Genomic DNA, 20,115 nt, shown 5'->3' with positions numbered 1-20,115 from the left:
AAAATTGTGTTCTTTTTTATAAGTTTTGACATTTCTCTGAGCACTTTCGGGTCTTTTAGGTGTGAGACAGCCACCACTCCAGTTCATTCCTAACTGCCCCCCCCCCCCGCCCCATCTCTTGGGCTCAGCAGCATAAATCTTTATCTTAAGCTGCACCAGGGGAAAAACAGGTTGGATATTAAGAAAGCGTTATTTTATGGAAGGGGTGATAAAGTACTGGAATTGTCTGCCCAGGGAAGTGGTGGCATCACTCTCCCTGGATATGCTAAAAAAAAGACTGGATGTGGCACTTAGTGCCATGGTTTAGTTGAGGTGTTAGAGCTGGATTGGACGTGATTTTAAAGGTATCTTCCAACCAATGGTTCTGTGATTCTGTGAGTTCTCCTTGTCTGTCTGGATCCAGGATTGGAACTACTCCTTCCCAGGGACTTCCATAACTCCTTCCCACAGCTCCACCTGGCACCACGGGCAGCATCCCCGAGAGGCTGTGCCGGTGCCGGCAGCCCAGCGCTGTCCCTTGGGGTTCCCAGCACCAGCCCCACAATCATTTCGGAGCTGTCCCTGTACTCGCTGGCGCTGTCACAAGCCGCTTGCCGGGATGCAGAGCCCTGCTGGTGCTGCGAACAGCTTCGCATTCCTGATTTGACAGCGCCACCTCGTGAGGTGACCCTGCTGCTGGGGACACTGTGGGACACTGTCCTGCCCCTCTGCTGCCCGTGCAGAGCGCCTCTGCCCCCAGGTCTGGCACCACGGCATTACAAAGAGCAGGATCAAATACCCACCTGGGGAGCAGGTTCCTCCTCCTGCCAGGGAAACAGGTCACTCCTGCTCCAGGACGGGTTCCTCCTTCTTCTTCTCCGTCTCCTTCTCCTCTTCCAGCTGGAGGGTCTCCAAGGTTGGGTCTCAGCCCCAGATCTGATGAAGAAAGACAGCTGATAAGAAACTTGAGCTTGGTTTGTTTGGGGCAGACACAGTGGGGTCTCCTGCGAAATTCCCATCCCAAGGTGAGCAGATGGACTGACAGTGGCCACAGCCAGCACTGAGGTGCCACCAGGAACCTGATTTGAAGGCAAGAAGTTTGCCCCAGCAGGGAGAGGGGAAGGGTTTCATTTCAGGACTGCCTGAGTGTGTCTGCAGGGCTGGTGATTTAAAAAGTGACATTTCTCAGAATCACAGGGTGGGTCAGGTCAGAAGGGACCATCTGGTCCAACATCTCAGCTCAAGTAGGGTCCCCTGAGCTCACTACTGAAGGTTGTGCCCAGATGATTCTTGAAGTAAGGGACACTCCACAACCTCTCAGGGCAGTCTGTTCCAGTGCTCTGTCACCGTCACAGTAAAGAAGATTTTCCTCGTGTTCAGGTGGGAATTCCTCTGCTTCAATTCCCGCTCATCGCTTTGCTCGGCACCACTGGGAAGAACCTGACTTCCATCCTCTGGACATTCCCCCTCCAGGCACAGACACTGATTAGATCCTCTCTCAGAATTCTCCTCTGCAGGCTAGACGACAACCAGGAGGGAGCTGCTGAGAGCCCTGTGGTCCCCAAGAGCCCCCTGGGAGCCCCCTAGGAGTCACCAAAACAATTGTGTCACAATCAGGGTGGCACTTCGGAACGCAGCACCAGAACTCTGCACCATCATGATGACAGCTGGTGAGTTACCCCATGCTGGTGGCTTCAGCCCCTCTAAACACACCCCAAAAGGTGGAAAAAGTGAGGGAAAAAGCAGTGCTAAGCTTTGAAATATGGGTCCTCCCTGTAACACAGCTGTGCCTTCAGGAAGAGGACAATTCCAAGGACATCCACCCCCCAGCAGGCTGATGCCAGCCCACCTTCTTGCATCCAGATCTTTCAGACATGAATAAAACTTCACAGGGTGGTGGGAGGTGTTGGGTCCTGACACTGACACTGAGTCTTGGGTGGATAAGCTGTGTTATGCCCAGTGTCTGGGGAAGGCAGAGGAGCGCAGCTTGTGCCCTGCAGCCACAGCACCTCCCTTCTCCTGCCCTGTGGATGCCACCACATTTGTGCCCAGCCTCTGTGAACGACATACCTTTGCTGTTCAGGAGGCTGCCATTCAAACTTCCCAGCTCCCGGTGCTTTCCAAACAGCCTGTGCCACCCATCCCAAAACACATTTCACAGGCTGTCCCAGCCCCAAATCCTCCCATGTGCACGCAGGACGGGCTTGTACCACACATCCCCTAAAGCTGTTTCCCCCCCAAAACTCCTCCTTTGGCTCACACTGATGTCACAGCTGGCAACACAGAGCCCAGGTAACTTTCTCTTCTCCCCCTGTAGCATCCATAGCTTCCACGGACATGAGGCTGCTGCTGCAAGATGATGTTTTTGTTGACTTTTTCAACACCTTTCTGAACCTTCCTGTAAGTCCACTCTGCACCATAAAACCTGGGGCCTTCCAGAGCTCTCCTCAGGTGAACTTTCTGTGGCATTAGAGGCCGCAGGAAAACTGGGAGCATGCCACATTCAGGCGGGAAAATGAGGGAAACCTGAGGATCTCAACCTGGAGACAGAGGTCTAAATGGGAATTCGATGCCCTTCTGTGCAGTGGGAACTAGCTAGAACAGCTGAGCTCTGGGCTCCTCTGCCATCTCCATCTCTTTCAACTCTCCCTTTCCGTTTTGATCCAGGTTTTTGGCCAGACACCCCTTTACATCAGTGGCACGGGCCGATGGTACCTGTGGCCAGAGCTGCCGAGCCACCTGGTGAGAACATGCCCCTTGTGTTAGAAGGGAGCAGTGGGAGGAAGGGCACAGGGCGGGCTAGGGAAGGAGCCGGTTCCTCAGTGCCAAGGCCCCTCTCTCTGGCTCTCCTGTTCGTGCAGCTGGGCGATCATTTCAAACCCGGGCGTCATTTCGCTTTTAAGCCCCGGGCGGAGCACAAGCCATTTAAAGTCCTGCTGCAGTTTTATGGGGTCTATCTATAAACACCGAGAGCTGGAGCGAAGGAGAGCATGTGTGGCGGCAGAGAGGGACACAAACATCAGCCCCTTGTCCCGGATTCCTCCAGATTTCAACAGGAGCGAAGCCCTGCCGATCACCGGGCTGGCTCAGCCCTCTCTCCCCAGCCGCGTTCCCGTCCCCATATCCGCCAGCGCCGCTTGCAGCGCTCAGATCCCAAAGGAAAAAAAGGAACCTGCTGCTCTGGAAGCTCCCGGGGAGCTGCCATGCCTGGGCTCTGGCAAGGCTGGCAAGGAGAGGCAGGGGGAGGAAGCCCTGCAGGCACAGCCGTGCAGCGCCGGGGCTCGCCCGTTCGCAGGCAGAGATTTTGGGGCTGTAACTCGAGTATCCCCCTTGTGCCTCAGCACCGGCGTGGCTTTCATCGCCATAAAGCAACAGGGCGCCTTCCCCACCTCCTTCCCCCGTAGCAGGGACCTGTTACTCACCCTGATCGCCGGGCAGGAGCGGGCTCCTTGCTCGCAGCTAAATCCTCTCCTTGGGCAACGCAGGATCCCAGCCCCGCGGCTTTACTGGCTTGGCTGGAAAAGCACCGGCTGCCTCACTTCTGCAAATCCAGCCTGTGCCTCCACCTCGTCCTCTGCCAGAAGCTGCTGGGTTTCATTCGCTCGGGGGAAGCAGGTGAGTCATCGCGGCACGGAGGAAATCGGATCGGCTGCTTCTCCTCTCTCTCTGCGCCTGGGCTTCCTCTCTCCCCGGGGCTGTCACTGCCTGGTGCCTGCCCAGTGGGTCGTGCCTCTGCTCAGGGTTAAGAAGGCGTTGCACATCCCATTTTTAGGGATGCAGCAGGTCCCGATGGGATGTGCGGGGATGTACTCCACCATCCTGTTAATACAGGCTCGCTAAGCACCTGCCTGGCAGGGATTGCCGAGGGGTCTGGGGGTGGAGCGGGGCTGGAGAGCATCCTGGGGCACGGGAAAATGAGGTGCTGATGTTTCGGGTTTGATGCTGTGCAGCGATGCCCTGGGAAAACAGGCTGTGGTCTCTCTTACTGGCAACAAGTCTGGTTTGTGCTCACTTTGCCCCTAAAATGAGCCTTCTCAGTCCAGCCAGGTATTTCCTCAGCCTGCGTGTCAGCTGCCACTGGAAAGAAAGCTGTGGCAGCAGGAATGCAGATCCTCATTTCAGAAAAACAAGCAATTCAGCGAGGCTTTTCCTGAGTATATTGCTGCTGCTTCTCCAGTTGAGCTGAAACTCAAAGCTGGAGGAAGTTGAGGGCGAGCCCCAAACTCGGGCATGAAAAGATAAACATTTGCAAGGAAGAGAGGCACAACAGCGGGACAGGCTGTCCCTGACAGGAGCGAGTTATCCTCATGTGCATCCCACAGCCTGCCTGAAACTCCCAGTTCAGGGTGATTTGCTGGTCTCCCTCCAGCAGCCTCTTTCAGGGTGGGAGCTGGAGAGTTTCCTTGGGGCCTGGCAGGCAACCCCTGATGCCATCTGTGTGTTCTGTCCCACAGCAGAGTTCCTGAACTGGCAGGATGCTGACCAGTGGCTGCTGGAGAGGTGCATCAGTGGGAGCAAAGGCATGCAGCACTTCCTCACCTTCATCCAAGGAACAGCAGGTGGGCACGGGATGCTCCACAGCCCCTTCCAAGCCAGTAGTGCCTGGCAGGACACTGGCACAGAGCTGGGGGCATGGGTAAGATGCCAGAGAAAGCTTTGGAAGGTGAGCCAGCGGCAGAGGTGGGAGAGAGATGCACAACCGTGGCTTTTCTCTGCTCTGTTCCCTCTGTTCATCCAGGTGATCTTTCCTTTCTGCTTCATCCATCCTCAGGGCTTTCTGGGGCTCCTCCCAACTCCCATCCCTTGTCTGATCCATAGGGGAAGAACTGATCGACTTCTGGCTCATCACTGAAAGGCTGCTGGGTCTGGACGAGTCAGATGGGAGTCAGAGGGACCTGTTCTTGTCCCTGGTCCTCAGGCTGAGAGCCACTCACCTGCGTGAAGGCTCCAGCGTTGTCACCCTCTGCACCACGTTCCTTGGTAAGAACCACAGGAGCAGGGGATGGGCACCACCATTCCAGAGAGGGATCTTTCCTGGATGTTCTCAGGGGGATGGGTTGCCATCACCTGCTTGATTTGGCTGGGGAATCCAGCCTGCATGGAGCCATCTCTCTGTTATAATTCCTTGCATCCATCTCAGGATCTCTGCCCAAAGCCAGGCACATCCAGTCCATCGGCACCAGGAGGGAGATCCTAAGCAGGATGCAGGACCGGGCCCTTTTAATGGTTCAGATATACTGGCTCCCTAAATTCTTTGTGCACTGCAAGATGCGAATGGAGGAAGAGGAATCGTGCCAGCTTTTGCTCCAGGAATACCAGGAACGTTTATCACAGGCCTGCTGGCAGGAGTCCCCAGGGCTTTCAGAGCCCCTCCCCACCATGCACATCAAAAGGAGCCGGGGCCTGTCAGGGCCCTACTGCAGCCAGAAGGCCAAAGCAGAGATCTGGGCTCTGGTCAAGGAGGGGAGAAACAGCCAAGAATTGAAAATGGCCACTTTTCGGGTGAAACCAGAGCAGCAGCCAGGGTCAGCTGGGAGCATGGAGGATTTGTATCTGGATATGGATGCTTTGGGTTCGATTCCCCAGCAGTCAGAACATCCTGCCTTTGGAGGCAGAGGAGGAGTAACGTTTCCTGGAAGACCTCAGTCCGGTGCAGAGCAGGATCTAGAAAACCTCTGTAAGGAGAAAATCCTCCCTGGCCTGCCTCCCTCTGCATCCTTTGCCCAGCTGCCATCCCTGAAAAAGCCAGTCGAGACCTTGGATTTCCTCCCCTGGGCCCTGAGTGCCGAGGCCTGTGCGGGACGACCCTTCAGGGACTTCCTGCAGAGCCAGAACCAGCCCATGGAGACTCATCTCCTGGACCTGTGGCACGACCTGGAGGAGTTCCTGCCCGTGGTGCTGGACCCCAACAGAGAGAACAGCTTCTTCCTGCGCCATCTGATTGGGGAGAAGATCTGCAAGACCTACCTGGAGGAGGACAGCGTTGAGAAGCTTCCCCTGGAGACCAGGACTCTCGTGAGTTTGCGGAACCATCTGATAGGTGGAGAATTCTCCCCCTGGATATTCAGAGCCCAGAAGGAGATTTGCAAGGTACACAGGGGTGCTGGAGGCGGTCAGGCTGGGAGGAACAGCTGGCATTGGCATCTCTGTTGTGATGGGAGGGCTGTGGGAAAGTTAAGGAAGTGAAGCATTTGGAAAACTAAGAGGAAAAGAGATTTGGAAGGGAAAAACTTGCAGTCACCTTGCACTGACTGAGATGCCCCAGGCCAGTGGAGAGGAGCATCCTCACTGGTGTGCTGGGCAGGGGTGACAAGTTATTGAATATCTCTGGTGACCCTGGCTAGATGTACATTCCAAGGGCTTGGAAAGACAGGTGTCTGCCAAGGAAAGCTGGAGTTTACCTTGGAACGGAGAATGTAAACCCTCTCCCTCCAAATTATTATAATTTTGCAATTAAGGGGCTTTCAGGCAAAGATATGGGAATAGGAATAACAGTTCTTTGCTAGGAATTTAAAAATACAAATATAATAGTACAAAAAACCCACAAACAAGCAGACAAACAAACAAACAAAAATCCTAGAAACACTGACAGAGTCAGAATACAACCAACACCCTGTTGGTCAGGGTATTGAAAGCAGTCCAATCAAGTCCTCCTGGAGTGACAGATGTGGTTCTGTGGGAGTAGAGATGATCCTGTAGAAAGGATCCAGTGGTGGTGAGATGGGTCCAGTCTTCCTCTGGCAATCCAGTGGAAAACAGGCTGCCCTGCAGTTCTGAGTCTCAGGTTTTATCCAGGTAGGGATGCTTGGCTCCTCCCCCTGGGTGGAGCATCTCCCAGTGGGATGATGTGATTGTATCAGCCATGCAGTGAGCCTCGATGGCCCATGAACAGCAGATATCCCCTGGAGGGAGGATGAGTTGTGGAAGAGATAAAGAACACTGCCCCACCTGGGTTAACAGCTGCCCATTAACAGAAGGCACCCACCCCCTGGAGCTATGAGGAATGGGTTATACAAGAGATAAAGAAAACACCTCCCCAAGCAGTTTCAACAGATGGCAAACAGAACACACACTTTTGGTTACATATTGCAACCCAAGACAGGGTGACAGGCCAGTGGCCATCCTTTTGCATCACTGCCTCCAGCACAACCCCAGTAAAACCAATGTTGAACCCCAGCCCTTGTGGGCAGCCCAATGTACCAAGCTGGATGTGTAGGCATGTGTGAGCCACCCATGGCACCAGCACTGTGACCCTGCCTGAGAACAATCCCCCTTTGCTCCTCCTCAGGTGCTCTGCGGCCTCTACGAGGAATTTCTGGCTGCTGATGACAGGATGTTCCTCCAGTTTATGGTAGGGGGGATGCACAGGGGCATCCTCAGGGGGTGTGCAGGCTCCAATGGGGATGTGAAAAGCTGAAGAGAGGGAGGGAGGGAGGGAGGGAGGGAGGGAGGGAGGGAGGGAGGGAGGGAGGGAGGGAGGGAGGGAGGGAGGGAGGGAGGGAGGGAGGGAGGGAGGGAGGGAGGGAGGGAGGGAAAAGAAGCCCAGCATTATCTGGCATCCCACCGTATCCCCAGCCAATGCTGCCACAGGGTGACACAGCAGATCCTGCTCCAGCTGCCTGGAGCAATGTCCCTTAGCCATTCCAGCACAGCATCCCACTAAGTTGGCAGCACTGCTGGCACACCCTGCAAGAGCTCCCCCGAGACAAGCTGTGACCCTGCCTAAAAGCAGGGAGAAACACAATTGCAGGCTTTTAGGGTAGGCAGGGGTGAGCCCAGCACTTGTGGGAATTGATCTCTCCCTGGCTTTTTCCCTTGCCCACGCTATTAGTGTGTAATTATTGCTGCTATTAACGTGACTCGTGCACGACACGGGATGACTCTGCCCTGCAGCAGTGCCTGGCCAGCACAGGGGGGGAAAGGCCATGCAGCCTTTTAGCCTATGACTCAACCACCCTCAAGTTTTCCACTTTTTTTTTTTCCACCAAAAAACAAGAAATCAGAGTCACAAGCACTCTCCGCAGACTATTACTCCTCCTGGCATCAGGAATCCCATAATACCGACCCCAAATTCCAGCATTACACCCAGAAACCTCCTTGCAGACAGAACCCCCTGAGCATCCCACCTGCACTGGTACCTGCACAACCCATGCAGGCAATTTTTCTCGTGGCAGATGGTGTTCTTCAAACCAACTGTTTTCCCAAAACGAGATGTAAAATCAGCAGCTGATCCTGGGAATGTTAAGGAGAGGCTGTCAGGGCTTGGTAGCCTCAAAGGCCTGGCTCCCAGAGCCTCAGTCAGTGAGAGCTGAGCATTTTGGAAAAGTCAGCTGGCAGCTCCCCGACCCTGGCTCTTTATCTGCTCTTGGTTGGAAGTTAATTAGCTGCCCAGGTTTTTAAGCATCTCTTGTCAGGGAAATCTCCCCTCTGAGGTCAGAACTGGTCTGGGAGTGCAATTAGCACTTCAGCAGGCGTCGGGGCCGTGCTCTCTGTGGGCACCGTCCCCTGAGCCAAACTCCTCCTGGCTCTCCTGCTCTGGTGTCAGGGGAACTGCTGGGGGCTTAGCAGCCTTATTTTTGGTGCCTGCTCTCAGCTCTCAGCCAGAAACCAGCCACTCGACCCCTGCTGCTTGGCGAGCTGTGCAAACTGTTCATCTGTGGGGAGAGGCAAAACCTGCAGGAGGATTTTGAGGGGAATGAGGGAGGCACTCCCAGGGCCCCAGCTGACAGCAGCCAACAAAACAGCACATGAGGCTGGTGGGGACTCCGTCAGGGTTGTTTCCAGCCCTCCTGGGGGGATGCTGAACTCTTCAGGAAAGCTGCAAGGCCGTGCCTGGCCTACCTCTGGCTGCCTGAGCCTGGTACATCCCAGCCAACTGAGCTGAGCTTTGTGCTCACGGAGATTCCCTCCAGGCTGCTTAAAGCTCAAGCAGGGATCTAAACCGGGTGGGTTTGTAGTCTGAGGCACAGTAAAACACGTGGGCAGAGCACTGGAGGTGCTCTGTGCCACCACCCTGCCCTCCTCTCCCCACAGGCTCCAGGCATGGATGTCCCCGTGCCCGAGGTGCCAGGCCCCGCTGCTGGCAGAGGGGAACATTCCCACCTGTCCCAGAGGATAAACCAGTCCCTGAAGCTGAGCCAGGCCTTGCACGGCACCAGGAGCTTGGAGGGGGACTCCTCCAGGCACTGGGAATTGCTTGCTGCTCGGGACCTCCAGCAAGGGGGCTCCATCCAGGCGGAGATGGAAGTGCTCCTGGGCAGCGCTGGTAAGAGCAGGCTCTCTGTTCCTGGTGTGGCTCACGTTGGCTGAAGCCAGTGAAGCGTGTTTTATGCTCTGGTGGTGACCAGTGGCACTAAGCAGGTGATGGACATGGTGGAGTGGGTTGGTACAGCGGGTCTGGGAGCCTTGGCAGTGACCTGAGGGCCAAATTCCCTTCTGCCAGTGCCAGGAGCACCAAATGCCACATCCCTGCACTGGCCTGGATCACCAGATCAGATGAAGGCTGCAGCAAAGGGAATGAAGCCCAAAGCCAGCAGTGGCTCCTGCCACCCCAGTTCCACATTTTGGCCTTCTCCAGAGGATGCTGGTGCTACTGGTGTAAACCCTCAGCTTTGTTCTGTCATGCAATCATTTGGGAATGACACCGATTTTCTCGGCACTGAGGGTGACAGCAGTCACCTGTAGCATCCCTGTAGCTTGTGGGCCCTCAGTTTTACCCAAGAAATGCAGTGTCACGGCTAGATCATGGAACAGGACGCACAAGGGGACAGGGAAGGTGACAAAACCCAGCCCTCAGAGCCAGGGCTGAAGGGCTGACATAACCAGAGGTAATGGACGTGGGATCTGTGCCCTCTCCTCTCTCTGATGCAGAATTCCAGAGGATGATGTCAGATGAGGTGGCTGTGAGTAGCCCAAGCAAGGAAGAGGAGCTCCTGCAGCTCATGAGTGCAGCACACGGTGAGTCCAGGCTGGGCAGGCAAGAGGCCAGGGGGGCTCCCAAACTTCCACCACCCTTGGGGGTGCCTCAGGGACTGGGCCAGCGGGAGGCTTCCCTGCAAGCATCACATCATCTGCTGGAACTTTTCCAGAAGGAAAAGCCTATCCACCCACAACAGGCTGTGCTCTGGGGCATTAACCCAGCCAGGGAGGGTGGGAGTGGGGGATTTCTCTGAGGAGGCCAAGCCATGAGAGGTGAGGAGCTCCCACAGTGTCTCCTGAGCCGGAGTCACCACACAGACACCACGGGGAGGCTCCAGGGTCCAGCTGTGACAGGCTCTGGCTGTCATCTGAGGAAGAAGCCAGCCCTGTTTCTGTCCCCACAGCTGTTGCATCCGAGAGGATTGCTAGAGAGAACGCTGCTGCTGCTGCAAGGAAGAAGGCGTCTAGAAAATGCAGGTCTGGCAGCTGGCAGCACAGACCTCTGCACTTTCCACTCTTTCAGGTTTTTCTCGGTGCTCCCCTGTAGGGCCACTGCTCCCTGTATGGCCATTTGGCCCTCTCACACGTAGGTACAGGTGGCCTGTGGGTCTAAATTGCAGGATTACCAGGGAAAGAAGAAAAACTAACACTCCCCACCCCCAGTTCAGATTTACTCTTTGCACCTTGTGCACGTCTCGTGCACTTCATCCTCAGTCAACCCCTGGAATGCCACCTGGGCAGCGCTCAGATTCCCAGAAAAATCACTTAAAATCACACTGTAGCCATACTTGAATCTCTGGACTTGTGTCTCACCTCCTGGGAATACTCCAGCCGTGAGTCCTTGCAGCTTCACACTGGGATATAAAGCAAATGGAAAAATGATGGTGAGCACCTGGGCTGAGCTGATTTTTTAAGCCCAGCTCTGCAAATGCACTCTGCCCAACAGCCATCCCACCCCAAGGGGCCAGACAGCAACTGCTATAAATGCATTTTTCTATGACCCCTCAGCCACTACACTGATATTCCATCCAGACCCTCACCCCAAAGCTTCTGGGTGTGCAGGCTGCTGGGCGGAAGGAGGAAACACTGCAGATAAGCAGGACAGACACTCCCAAGGTGACCACGTGCAAGAAAGCCCAGGTTGGACCAACCTCCTCCAGGAACAGAAATCCAGTGGGACCCCAACACCGGGGCTATCCCCTATCAGCTTCTACCCACCTTAGTCCCCCTTCCATCAAACCAGTGCCCTCCTCATGCCTCTGACTGCCCTTGATGCTCTCTCTGCTCTCCCATCTGGCAGGTTTGGGGAGGATGAGGCGGATGAGGAGGATGAGGAGGATGAGGAAGATGAGGAAGATAAGGAAGATGAGGAAGAATACCATCAGAAGAAGAAGAAGAATACGACACAGGAGCAGAAGAAGTCACGGAAGCAGAAGCAGAAACAGAAGGAACAGCAACAGGAGGAGAAGGATTTGTTGCCCGGGTGCAGAAAGCCCAGGTTTAGGTGTCCTCAGTATGTGCAGGAAGGGACAGAGACACAGAGGATGGTGAGGAAAGACCCTGTGTGCTGGCAGGCATGAGAGAGAGGAGATGCTGTGAGACAAGGGGTGTCATATAAATGGGGCGGGGGGGTCAGACTTGGAGCACTGCAGAAAGGCAGCAGGGAAAAGCTCCCTCCTACAGGCTCTGGAGTCCTGCTCCACGCAGACTTCTCCACATCTGGTCAGGACTAGCCGAGCGAGTCACACCCTCCCCTGTGGCCATCAGGGAAACTGAGGAATGCTGAGAAGCAAAGGTGATGGCTGGGCCACAAATCCCACTGCCAAGGCTGCTCCAGCTCACTGTGGTGCATCCAAACAGGAGGGCTCAGCCTCAAGGCTGCAGCTCCCTGGCTGATGCCACCTGTGCTGTGTCTCCACAGGGGTGGGCCTGGGATGCCATCCGGGAGCTCGTCAGGAGCTTCTGCAAGTTCCGGAGGGAGATGGAAAACCACAAACGCCGCACAGAGTTTGAGGAGTTTCTCCGTCAGGAGAGAAGAAACGAGAAGGAAAGTATGTCCAGTGTCCTATCATCCCTTCTCCTCCCTCCCCAGGACACCCCTGGGCTTTACTAGAGAAGGAAATGGAGAAAACCTGTCCCTCACCTCCCACCACCATGACTTAATGCTCCGTTATGCTGATGCATCTCTCTCAAACAATGTTGTATATGCAAGTTTGCATCCCTGCCTCGGAAAAAGAAAAAAAAAACAAACAAATAAGCCAAACCAAAACCAAACCCAACAAATCAAAACAGGAAAACTGTAAATGGAGCTAAGGTGAGACAGGCCAGAAAAATAAACAAAAGGAAATTGTTTTCTGGGCAACAGGGAGCTGACCTAAACAGAAAGTTTACACACAGGTTTGAGAGGAGGCCAGAAAAGCAGTTAGAAAAGTAATCTACTAAACACACAGAAACCCTATTTAGATCGAGAGAATTTAGTATATGGGGGAAACAAGAGATTTTCTTCCCTTTCTTCCTCACTCATTATCTGCTCTGGGGCTCTGTCAGAGCCAGGGAAACAGCTAGACAGACCAGCAGGCTTTAGGAACAGGCCACTCCCTGTGGAAACAGTGAACAGAAACCCTCCATGGGTGCAAAGAGGAGGAGGGATGGAGGAGAGCACCAAGCCAGAGGGAAGGTGAACTCCACAGAGGTAGAAAGGCCCTCAGCACATTGCATGCAGGTGTGGGAAGCACAGCTGAGGTGAAGGAGCAAACCCAGTGCTGGGCAGCAGGACACAGCATCTCCTCCCCTGTCTCAGACTTGCCCATCAAGGAGAAGGAGAGGAGGAGCCCCCCGAAGAGCCCCGGCAAGGGCAAGGCCCCGCCGCAGAAGGTGACGCTGATAAAGCGCCGCATTTTGGACAAACAGCTCATCATCATCAACTTCCTCGTCGACGACCTCCACTTCTACCTGGAGATGGACAAGTGAGTTCTTCTTCCACCAGGGTACCCCTACAGAACCCCAGAAGGGTTTGGGTTGGGAAGGACCTTAAAGGTCATCTCGTTCCAACTCCCTGGCGTGGGCAGGGACATGTCTCACCGGATCGGGTTGCTGGGAGCTCCATCCAACTTGGCACCAGCCTCCCTTGGCTCTGGCCTGACCCCATCTCTGATGGAGACCTCCCAAGGTCTCCATTTCAGCCTGCAGTCATCCCCTGGCTCGGGGATCCTGTTTGAAATCCCTTTGGTTTGGTAGTCCCCAGCATTCCAACATTTTGCCCACACCATTCTGGATGTCCCAGTTGCGGTGGCATTTCTCCCTCCACTTTGTCCACATTCCCAACAAACCTGTAAGACCAATCCATGGCCAATGGGCAACAGCCCTGCAGCCAACACCCCCCCAACAGGCAAATCCCCAGCTTTCAGTCCTCCTCTTTTCCCAAAAAAGGGGAACATCGCCTGCCCCAGGTGAATCCTGCGACCACGAGGGTGGCAGAAGAGGGAGGTGGCTTTTCATGCCTCCCATGTCACTGCTCCACACCTTGAGGATTGCTTTTCCTGGCCAAAAAATACCAAACTAAGCAAGAAGACGACTGTTTAGCCCAGCAGCCACCAGCCTTGTCTCAGAGCAAGACCCCACGTGCCTTTGCAGGTTTTCCAGGCTGGCTGACCCCGTGGGAGCTGGGGCACACCACAGCATGCGGTCAGAAAGGGACAATGCCTTCCTCAAAAAGAAACTCGACATCATCAGCAGACTTTTCCTGAACTCTGACATCCCCCCCAAGCTGCGGGTGAGACCCTGGGACCCGCCCAGGAAGGCTGCAGGCTGCTGCCTGCTCATTGCTCAAGGCCTTTGCGGCACAGCTGGGAACAGTGGTGGGGAAAGAGGAACAGGCAGGGGTCTGGATCTGCTGGGGCAGAGGGGGGCTTTGGGGCATGCTCTGGAGCTTGGGGCTTCCACATGGGCTGGGAGGAGTGGGAAGCAACCCTCAACCAGACCCTGATGAATTGAGAACAAGCATGTGGATAAGGATGGGAGAGATGAGGATGATTCTGCAGCATTTCCTGCTGGAGAAATGCCAGGGCTGAAGTGCCAGGATGGTGCTGCACACCACCAATCCAGTCCTTCCACTCTTCAGAGGCCAGGGTCACCCTCATCCCCTCCCCACTGCACCCACCCCATCTCCCCTTTGGAGGGCACAATGCTTCCCACAGAAATCCAGGTGGGATCCTGGCCGTGTGCCTGGGGCAAGCAGCCAGGATGGAATTTGGGTCTCTTCTTAGAGACTGCTGAGGTGGGGTCAAGGAGGGAAACCCGGCCCCAATCAGGAGTGCTGCAAAGTGCTTTGGTCTCTTCTGTGCCCAGGTCAATATCTCTGACAAGGAGAGGGATTTAATCCGGCATTCAGCTTCCAAGGGGCCACTGACCCGGGCCATCTACCACAACGCCAAGGTCACCCTCTTCCCCATCCTGATGTACTTCTGGAGAAGGTACCTATCCATCCCCTCTCTCCCAAGGTGGAGGAGGCTCTGGGGATGCCTTTATCTCCAGCCACTTGTTCCTCTGCCATGCTGAAAGTGCAGATGAGACAGTCCCCAGGAGCTCAGCTGGAATTGTCTCCTTGGAGCTTCGATGTCTCCGGTGTTTCTCACGCAGGTTCTGCTTCTGGAAGGTGATGAGGAGCTTTCGGGTCTACCAGGAGGTCTGGAGCTCTGAGATCAGTGAGGAGGACAGGAGCTTTCAGCCCACCAAGGGGGACAGGAGCTCCAGGGCCCAGGAGGAGAAGAGAAGCTCTCAGGAGCCCAAGAGGGACAGAAGCTCCGGGGTCCAGAAGGAGAAGAGGAGCTCTCAGGAGCCCAAAGGGGGCAGGACCTCCAAGGGCCACAAGGAGGGCAGGGTTCCAGCCTCTTCACCTGCAAAAACCCCCTCCAAAGTGCCCAAGGTCCCTGCTCCCAAGAAGCTGGTGGCCGTTCCCTCTGCTTCACGTTATGCTCCAGGTTTGTTCTTTCAGGGCAGAAACACCCAGAGCTGACATCTTTTAAGTTCCCCCGAAAAGACCCCCTCCTTCACACAGCTTTGAGGGTGTATGTGGTGCAGGCCTGCTGGGAAAAGGGAATGGAACAGGGTTTTTTTCCTGTCAAAATCAGTCAAAACTGTCCAGCGGGATTTTAGAAATTTTCTTTGGTGAATAGGGAAGTGAGCACAGAGACTTCCCAAGCAAAGAGCTGTTGCATAATTCCTATTTATTTCAATAACCGAGTTAAAAATACTCGGGCACACCCCCTGAAACAGAAATAAAAACCCCCCAATCCTTTGGCTTGCAAGCCAAATGGGAGCAGAAAAGGAGAACAACTGTGCAGCCAAACACCAGGCACAGTGGCACTCCATGGAGGGTGCTTTGAATATCTGGAATGGAGGACAAGCTCCATCAGGATTTGAGGTGACATCTCCAGGGAAAGAGATATTTTCTCTTCCTCATCCCCTTGTTTAGTTTCGATGCACTGAATAACTCTAAATTGGAAAACACAAAGTGATGCTGAGCGTTGTCAGTCTGCCTGACAGCCTGCTCCTTGGCTGAATATTCATTTGGAAATTGTCTAATTGATTTTTGATTAAAGGGGAAACCAAAATAGGCACATACTAATCTTGCTTTGACGGATGAGTGGGCGTCAGCAAGCTGCTGTTCTGCTCCCTGTCATTTATCACTGTCAAGTTCTGGCTAAAAAGCAGCAGAGTTCGAGGATTTGGATGCCTCCAGGCAGGTGCTTGAGCTCCTGCTCCACAGCAGGGCTGAGGTGACAGAGCCCTGTGCTTCAGGAATGCCAAGCCATGTCCGTAGCTCAAAACCACCTCACACCTTGGTTATTCCCAGGGACAACATCCAATCTCCAGCTTGGATCTCCACTTGGTTACAGACCCTCACTGCTCTTCCAGGACCCTCTCAAACGTAGTTGTTTTAATGCAAAAGTCACAAAAAAACACCAAACCACCAGAAAAAAACTAATATATCACACGTGTATTGCAAGCTAGTGGTATGCCAGAAACCTTGTGTTACACTGGAGCTACTGGCTGTGTTATTGGGACAAGGACAGTTTTTGCCAGGGCCTTGAGTGTCATTTAAACCAATTCAGATTAGAGATAGGAAGTCGTTTTTTACACTAGAGGGTGGTAAAACACCGGTACAGGTTGCTCAGAGAAGCTGTGGTCTCCATCCCTGGAAATGTTCAGGATCAGGTTGGATGAGGCTCTGAGCAACCTGGTCTAGTGGAAGGTGTTGGGGGCTGCACTAGATGGCCTTGAAAGGTCCCTTCCAACACGAATTATTCCGTGTTTAAATCAGTGCAAACTGCTGCAAAGGTTAGGACGGACCCAAGGAGCACAGCCTGTGTTTAACTACAGCCACAGAGAGTGCAGCACTGCAAGCTGCTCTCACGTGGAAAAGGCTGTGAACTCTCCAGCACGGACATTAATCCCACAGGGACTGTCCCTGGGACAACAGCCCCCAAGCCACCGCTCCTTGCTGTGTCTCACAGGGATGAGTAACAGGAGCCAGGCAGAAAAAAATATCCCTCAGCTTGCCTGGCATGTGGGGGACAAGATATGTGGCCCAAAATAGCTGCTGTTCCTGACTGTGCTGATGTCCACACCAGCTCCAGAGACACTTTTCTGCACCTTATGCTTTCACCAGTGACCTTTCTCTAAGGGTCTTGCTGTTCTAACCTTTAGGTAAAAACTTGCTCTTGAGCTGAGGGGGGGAAAAAAATAATTGGTTTTGTTGCCTTTTAAAAAGCACGGAAATTGCTGGGGGAAAGACCTGTAGTTGCAGAGAAAACCTCCTCTCCCCCACGCTGTGCTCTCCCCTTGTTTTGAGGGATGTGCAGGGCTGGGTGGTGGCAGGCAGGGACCCATCTGTCATCACCAGGCGTCACTGTGGCTGCACTGCCCGACCCCAGGGCACAGCCACCAGCACAGAGCCGCTCCCAGGACAAGGACACAGCTTGGCACACCTCCCCATCTCCCATTTCTGCCACCAGCCTTGCTGCAGAGCCAGGGTGGGACCTGTTTGTCCTCAAGGAAGTCTCAAGTCCTTGCTCAGCCATCCTTGTGCTCTTGGGCAAGCCCCAAGAGATTTGAGGGGGACACTGCTGCTGTCCTCCCCCATTTGCCATCAGAGCCCTCCATGGGATGCCTAAAGAGGCTGCCTGGAACAGAGGCTAGGCAGAGTTAAAGGAATAAAGTAGGTGTTTATTAAAAGGCCTTCAGAGGTGCACCTTGGGCAGTACAAGAGCTTGGCCAAGGCTACACCCAAGATGGTCATCATGAGGTTTCACACTTTCATAAGTTTTGGTCCATTTCCATATTGGGGTTATTTGTCCAATTACAGCTTCAGGTTATGAAGTCCCATCCTCCCAGTTTGCTCTCCTCAATTCACCATTGTTTATATTTTTTGGGCCTGAAGCTGCAATGGTGGTCCTCAAGCTGGAAAAGGATTGATTTGTCTGACTTGAGCTGTGAGGAGAACTTGGTAACACTTTATATGAAGTTCAGAGTTGTATACCAATGCAGTACAGAAGCACAGGAATATGAAAGCTATAACTTAAGGCATCAATTGTCTTTTCCCTCACCAGGTAGAAAGCCTGTCCTTCTCTTCAAGCTGTCTGAAGGCCTGGAGCTCCTGCTGCCACGGCCCCAGAGGAAAAGTGAGCCCTCAGAGGAGCAAAAAGGTGAGCCTTTTTGGACTGAAAGGGGCCCTCCTGCTGCTGAGGGCTCTGGGGCTGGGAGCTGGGCTTGGGGGCTCCCTGCAGCAGCCCATGGTGGGAAGGTTGTGCTGTTGTTTCCCTTAGATCCAGATCCCAATGAGAAGAGGCCCTCACTCAGTGAGTCTGCCCTGCAGGACAGGTAGGTGTTCCCAGAGGTGTTCACCCCCTCCAGACCCCACCAGCATGGGCTTTGCCCCTCTTAAACATCTAGGGTTGGTGCAGGATGCTGGTCAGCCCCACTATCTCCAGTAACAGTCACAGAAAATTCGCAGCTGCTGCATGTCTCCCTGAGAGCATCCCTGATCCCTCTCCATGCCAAGAGCTCCTCCCTGGGAGCACAAAGCCCTGTGCTTACCCCTGCTCACCCTTTCCATGCCCAGAACTCCTCCCTGGGAGCATCCCTGATCCCTCTCCATGCCCAGAGCTCCTCCCTGGGAGCACAAAGCCCTGTGCTGGTCCCTGATCACCCTCACCCTGCCTTCAGCAGCAGCAGCAGCAGCTGATGCAGCATCTCTCCCTTCCATGCAGGAACGAAGGGATGCTCAGCCCTCCCCCCAGCAGCTCTCCCGCAGCAGCACCCACACAGGTGTAATCCAAGGAAGTTGAGCAGCCTGGACACAGGGAATCGTTTGCACTCAGCAATGAGACCTAAAAATAAAGCAGCTCACAGCATCCTCCAGCTTACGTGGTGACAGCACAGCAGCTCCCAGCTCTGCAGCCGTGGCAGGGTCGGGCTGTGACACGTGTTGCCAGCTGAAACACCACACAAATCTTCCTCACGTGGACCCGTAAATGGTGTAAAATGTACCTCAGCTCCTCACCTTTCCACACAAATTAAATACTTCCTGTGGGTAGGTAGCAAGGCTGCCCATTTGGTTCACTTACTCAGCTGGCTGCTGAGATGGTGCCTGTTTTGCGAAAGCCTTTCTGATTTTCCAACAGAAATCAGCTCATGCCTGACCGGGGCTTCAGCATGCTTTATTTTTTGGTGAGGTTTTGTTGGTTTTTTTAAGCCAGCGTGTGTTTAGCACTAACCAAATCATAGCAAGAGCCTTAATTTTCCCGAGGTGAAACTGAGTCGAAGTGACTTTGCTGAGTCACCAGGAAGCTGCAAAAATCACAAATGTTCTTTGGACCTTGTGAAGAAAACACCACAACCTTGATCAGTTTGTCAGAGGCAAGCTCTCAGCTTTCTTATTTTGAGCTGATTTTAACCACTTTTTAATCCTAGAAGAATGCATCCTGGGAATAACACCAGGTACATGTTAAGGCAGATGACATGTTTCCTATTTATCGGTTGTGATTATCAACACCTTGCCTCTGGAGGAGCAAAAATACAGAAACCCAAGAACATTTATTTAACTGCAGGGCTTGGGAAGCTGAAGCCATCCCTACAACATGAAATGCGACCAACTCTCAGAACTGCTCTTGTGCTGGAAGTTGATGTTGCCCCGAAAGCTTTCAGCCCCAAAATCTTGCTGCGTTTTTGTGAGCTTTTCACCAACACTCCTGAGCCCAGCTGAGCCCAGGCCCTCTAAAGCCTCCCAGGTGTGCCTGAAGCTCAGCACAGCAAAACCACAGCTAAGAGCAGCCTTCACTCCACTGCTCCTGTGGGCTGCTTGGTGGGTTTGTTTTTCAGGGCAGCAGATGAGGCGCGGTGAGCTGGGAGCATCCCTGTGCACACAAGCACGTCCTCAGCATGCAAGAGCCAGGACAGGGAGCACCTGATCCCATCACACAGGGCTGAGCCAGCTGTCTTGGGGGGCCCCAGCAGAGGAAAAAGGCAGAGGCACAGCAAATGCAGGCAGGACGGCAGGGCAGTGAAGCCTGTGGGGCCAAGTCACACCTTTGGGCTGCAAAGCTGCCTGAGGCAAAGGCAGGCAGCACCTCCCAGGTGGGCAAATCGAAGTTTGATGAGTGAAAGTGGTCCTGATTTCTTACACAAATTCTACCTACATCCTCTGTCTATTCTATCTAGGAATGCTAGCGAGGTTACATTATGTTTTCATTGTGTCCAAAACTTAGTTAACTTTGTAAAAAGTGATGCCACTGAACTTTAAACTAGGCTTTAGGGCTTTTTCTTGCTAACTAATACAGTTTCCTATTTGCTTAAGGCACTTAAAGGACTTTCTACTTATTTAAAACTAAACTTTCATTCTACCTCATGTCTGTGTGGATTTGTATATTTTAGTTTCTCTGAAGGTCTTAATTCAGCCCTCACATTTCTCAGTGCTTCTGAGCCTGCGTGGATGAGGCTCAGAGGGATTTGTATCCCAGCGTCTCCCTCCACTCGTTGGGCCTGGGACAGGCTGGGACATCCCACAGCACTAATTTTGGCAGCTGGTTCTGCCCCCAGCTCCCCAGGACACCTCCATCCATCCTCGAGGCGTGCCCCAGACACTGCCACGCCACCCAGCTTCAGCACTGCCCACCAGTTTTCCATCCTGCCTGGAGTCTCACCGGCCCATCCTCCTGG

General features: G+C 53.9%; 1 protein-coding gene across 1 annotated transcript; it reads left to right on the top strand.

Annotated features, from left to right (window-relative positions):
- Nucleotides 1-1,636: 1,636 nt before the first annotated feature.
- RGSL1 (regulator of G protein signaling like 1) lies at nucleotides 1,637-19,300 on the top strand. The gene is made up of 20 exons (XM_066193060.1): nucleotides 1,637-1,649; nucleotides 2,297-2,379; nucleotides 2,647-2,721; nucleotides 3,465-3,594; nucleotides 4,434-4,538; nucleotides 4,798-4,959; nucleotides 5,120-6,069; nucleotides 7,268-7,330; nucleotides 9,013-9,244; nucleotides 9,850-9,936; nucleotides 10,302-10,374; nucleotides 11,198-11,444; nucleotides 11,819-11,948; nucleotides 12,698-12,863; nucleotides 13,531-13,669; nucleotides 14,245-14,369; nucleotides 14,536-14,876; nucleotides 17,508-17,603; nucleotides 17,724-17,778; nucleotides 19,279-19,300. Exons 1-20 carry the CDS (start codon nucleotides 1,637-1,639, stop codon nucleotides 19,298-19,300), a joined length of 3,294 nt encoding a protein of 1,097 aa, XP_066049157.1.
- Nucleotides 19,301-20,115: the final 815 nt, after the last annotated feature.

Source organism: Chamaea fasciata, unplaced genomic scaffold (genome assembly GCF_029207755.1).
Source record: "Chamaea fasciata isolate MVZ Bird 193981 ecotype frontalis unplaced genomic scaffold, bChaFas1.0.hap1 SCAF_10, whole genome shotgun sequence".
Taxonomy (NCBI): domain Eukaryota; kingdom Metazoa; phylum Chordata; class Aves; order Passeriformes; family Sylviidae; genus Chamaea; species Chamaea fasciata.
The sequence above is the reverse complement of the archived record's forward strand: the minus strand, read 5'-3'. Positions and strand labels throughout refer to the sequence as shown.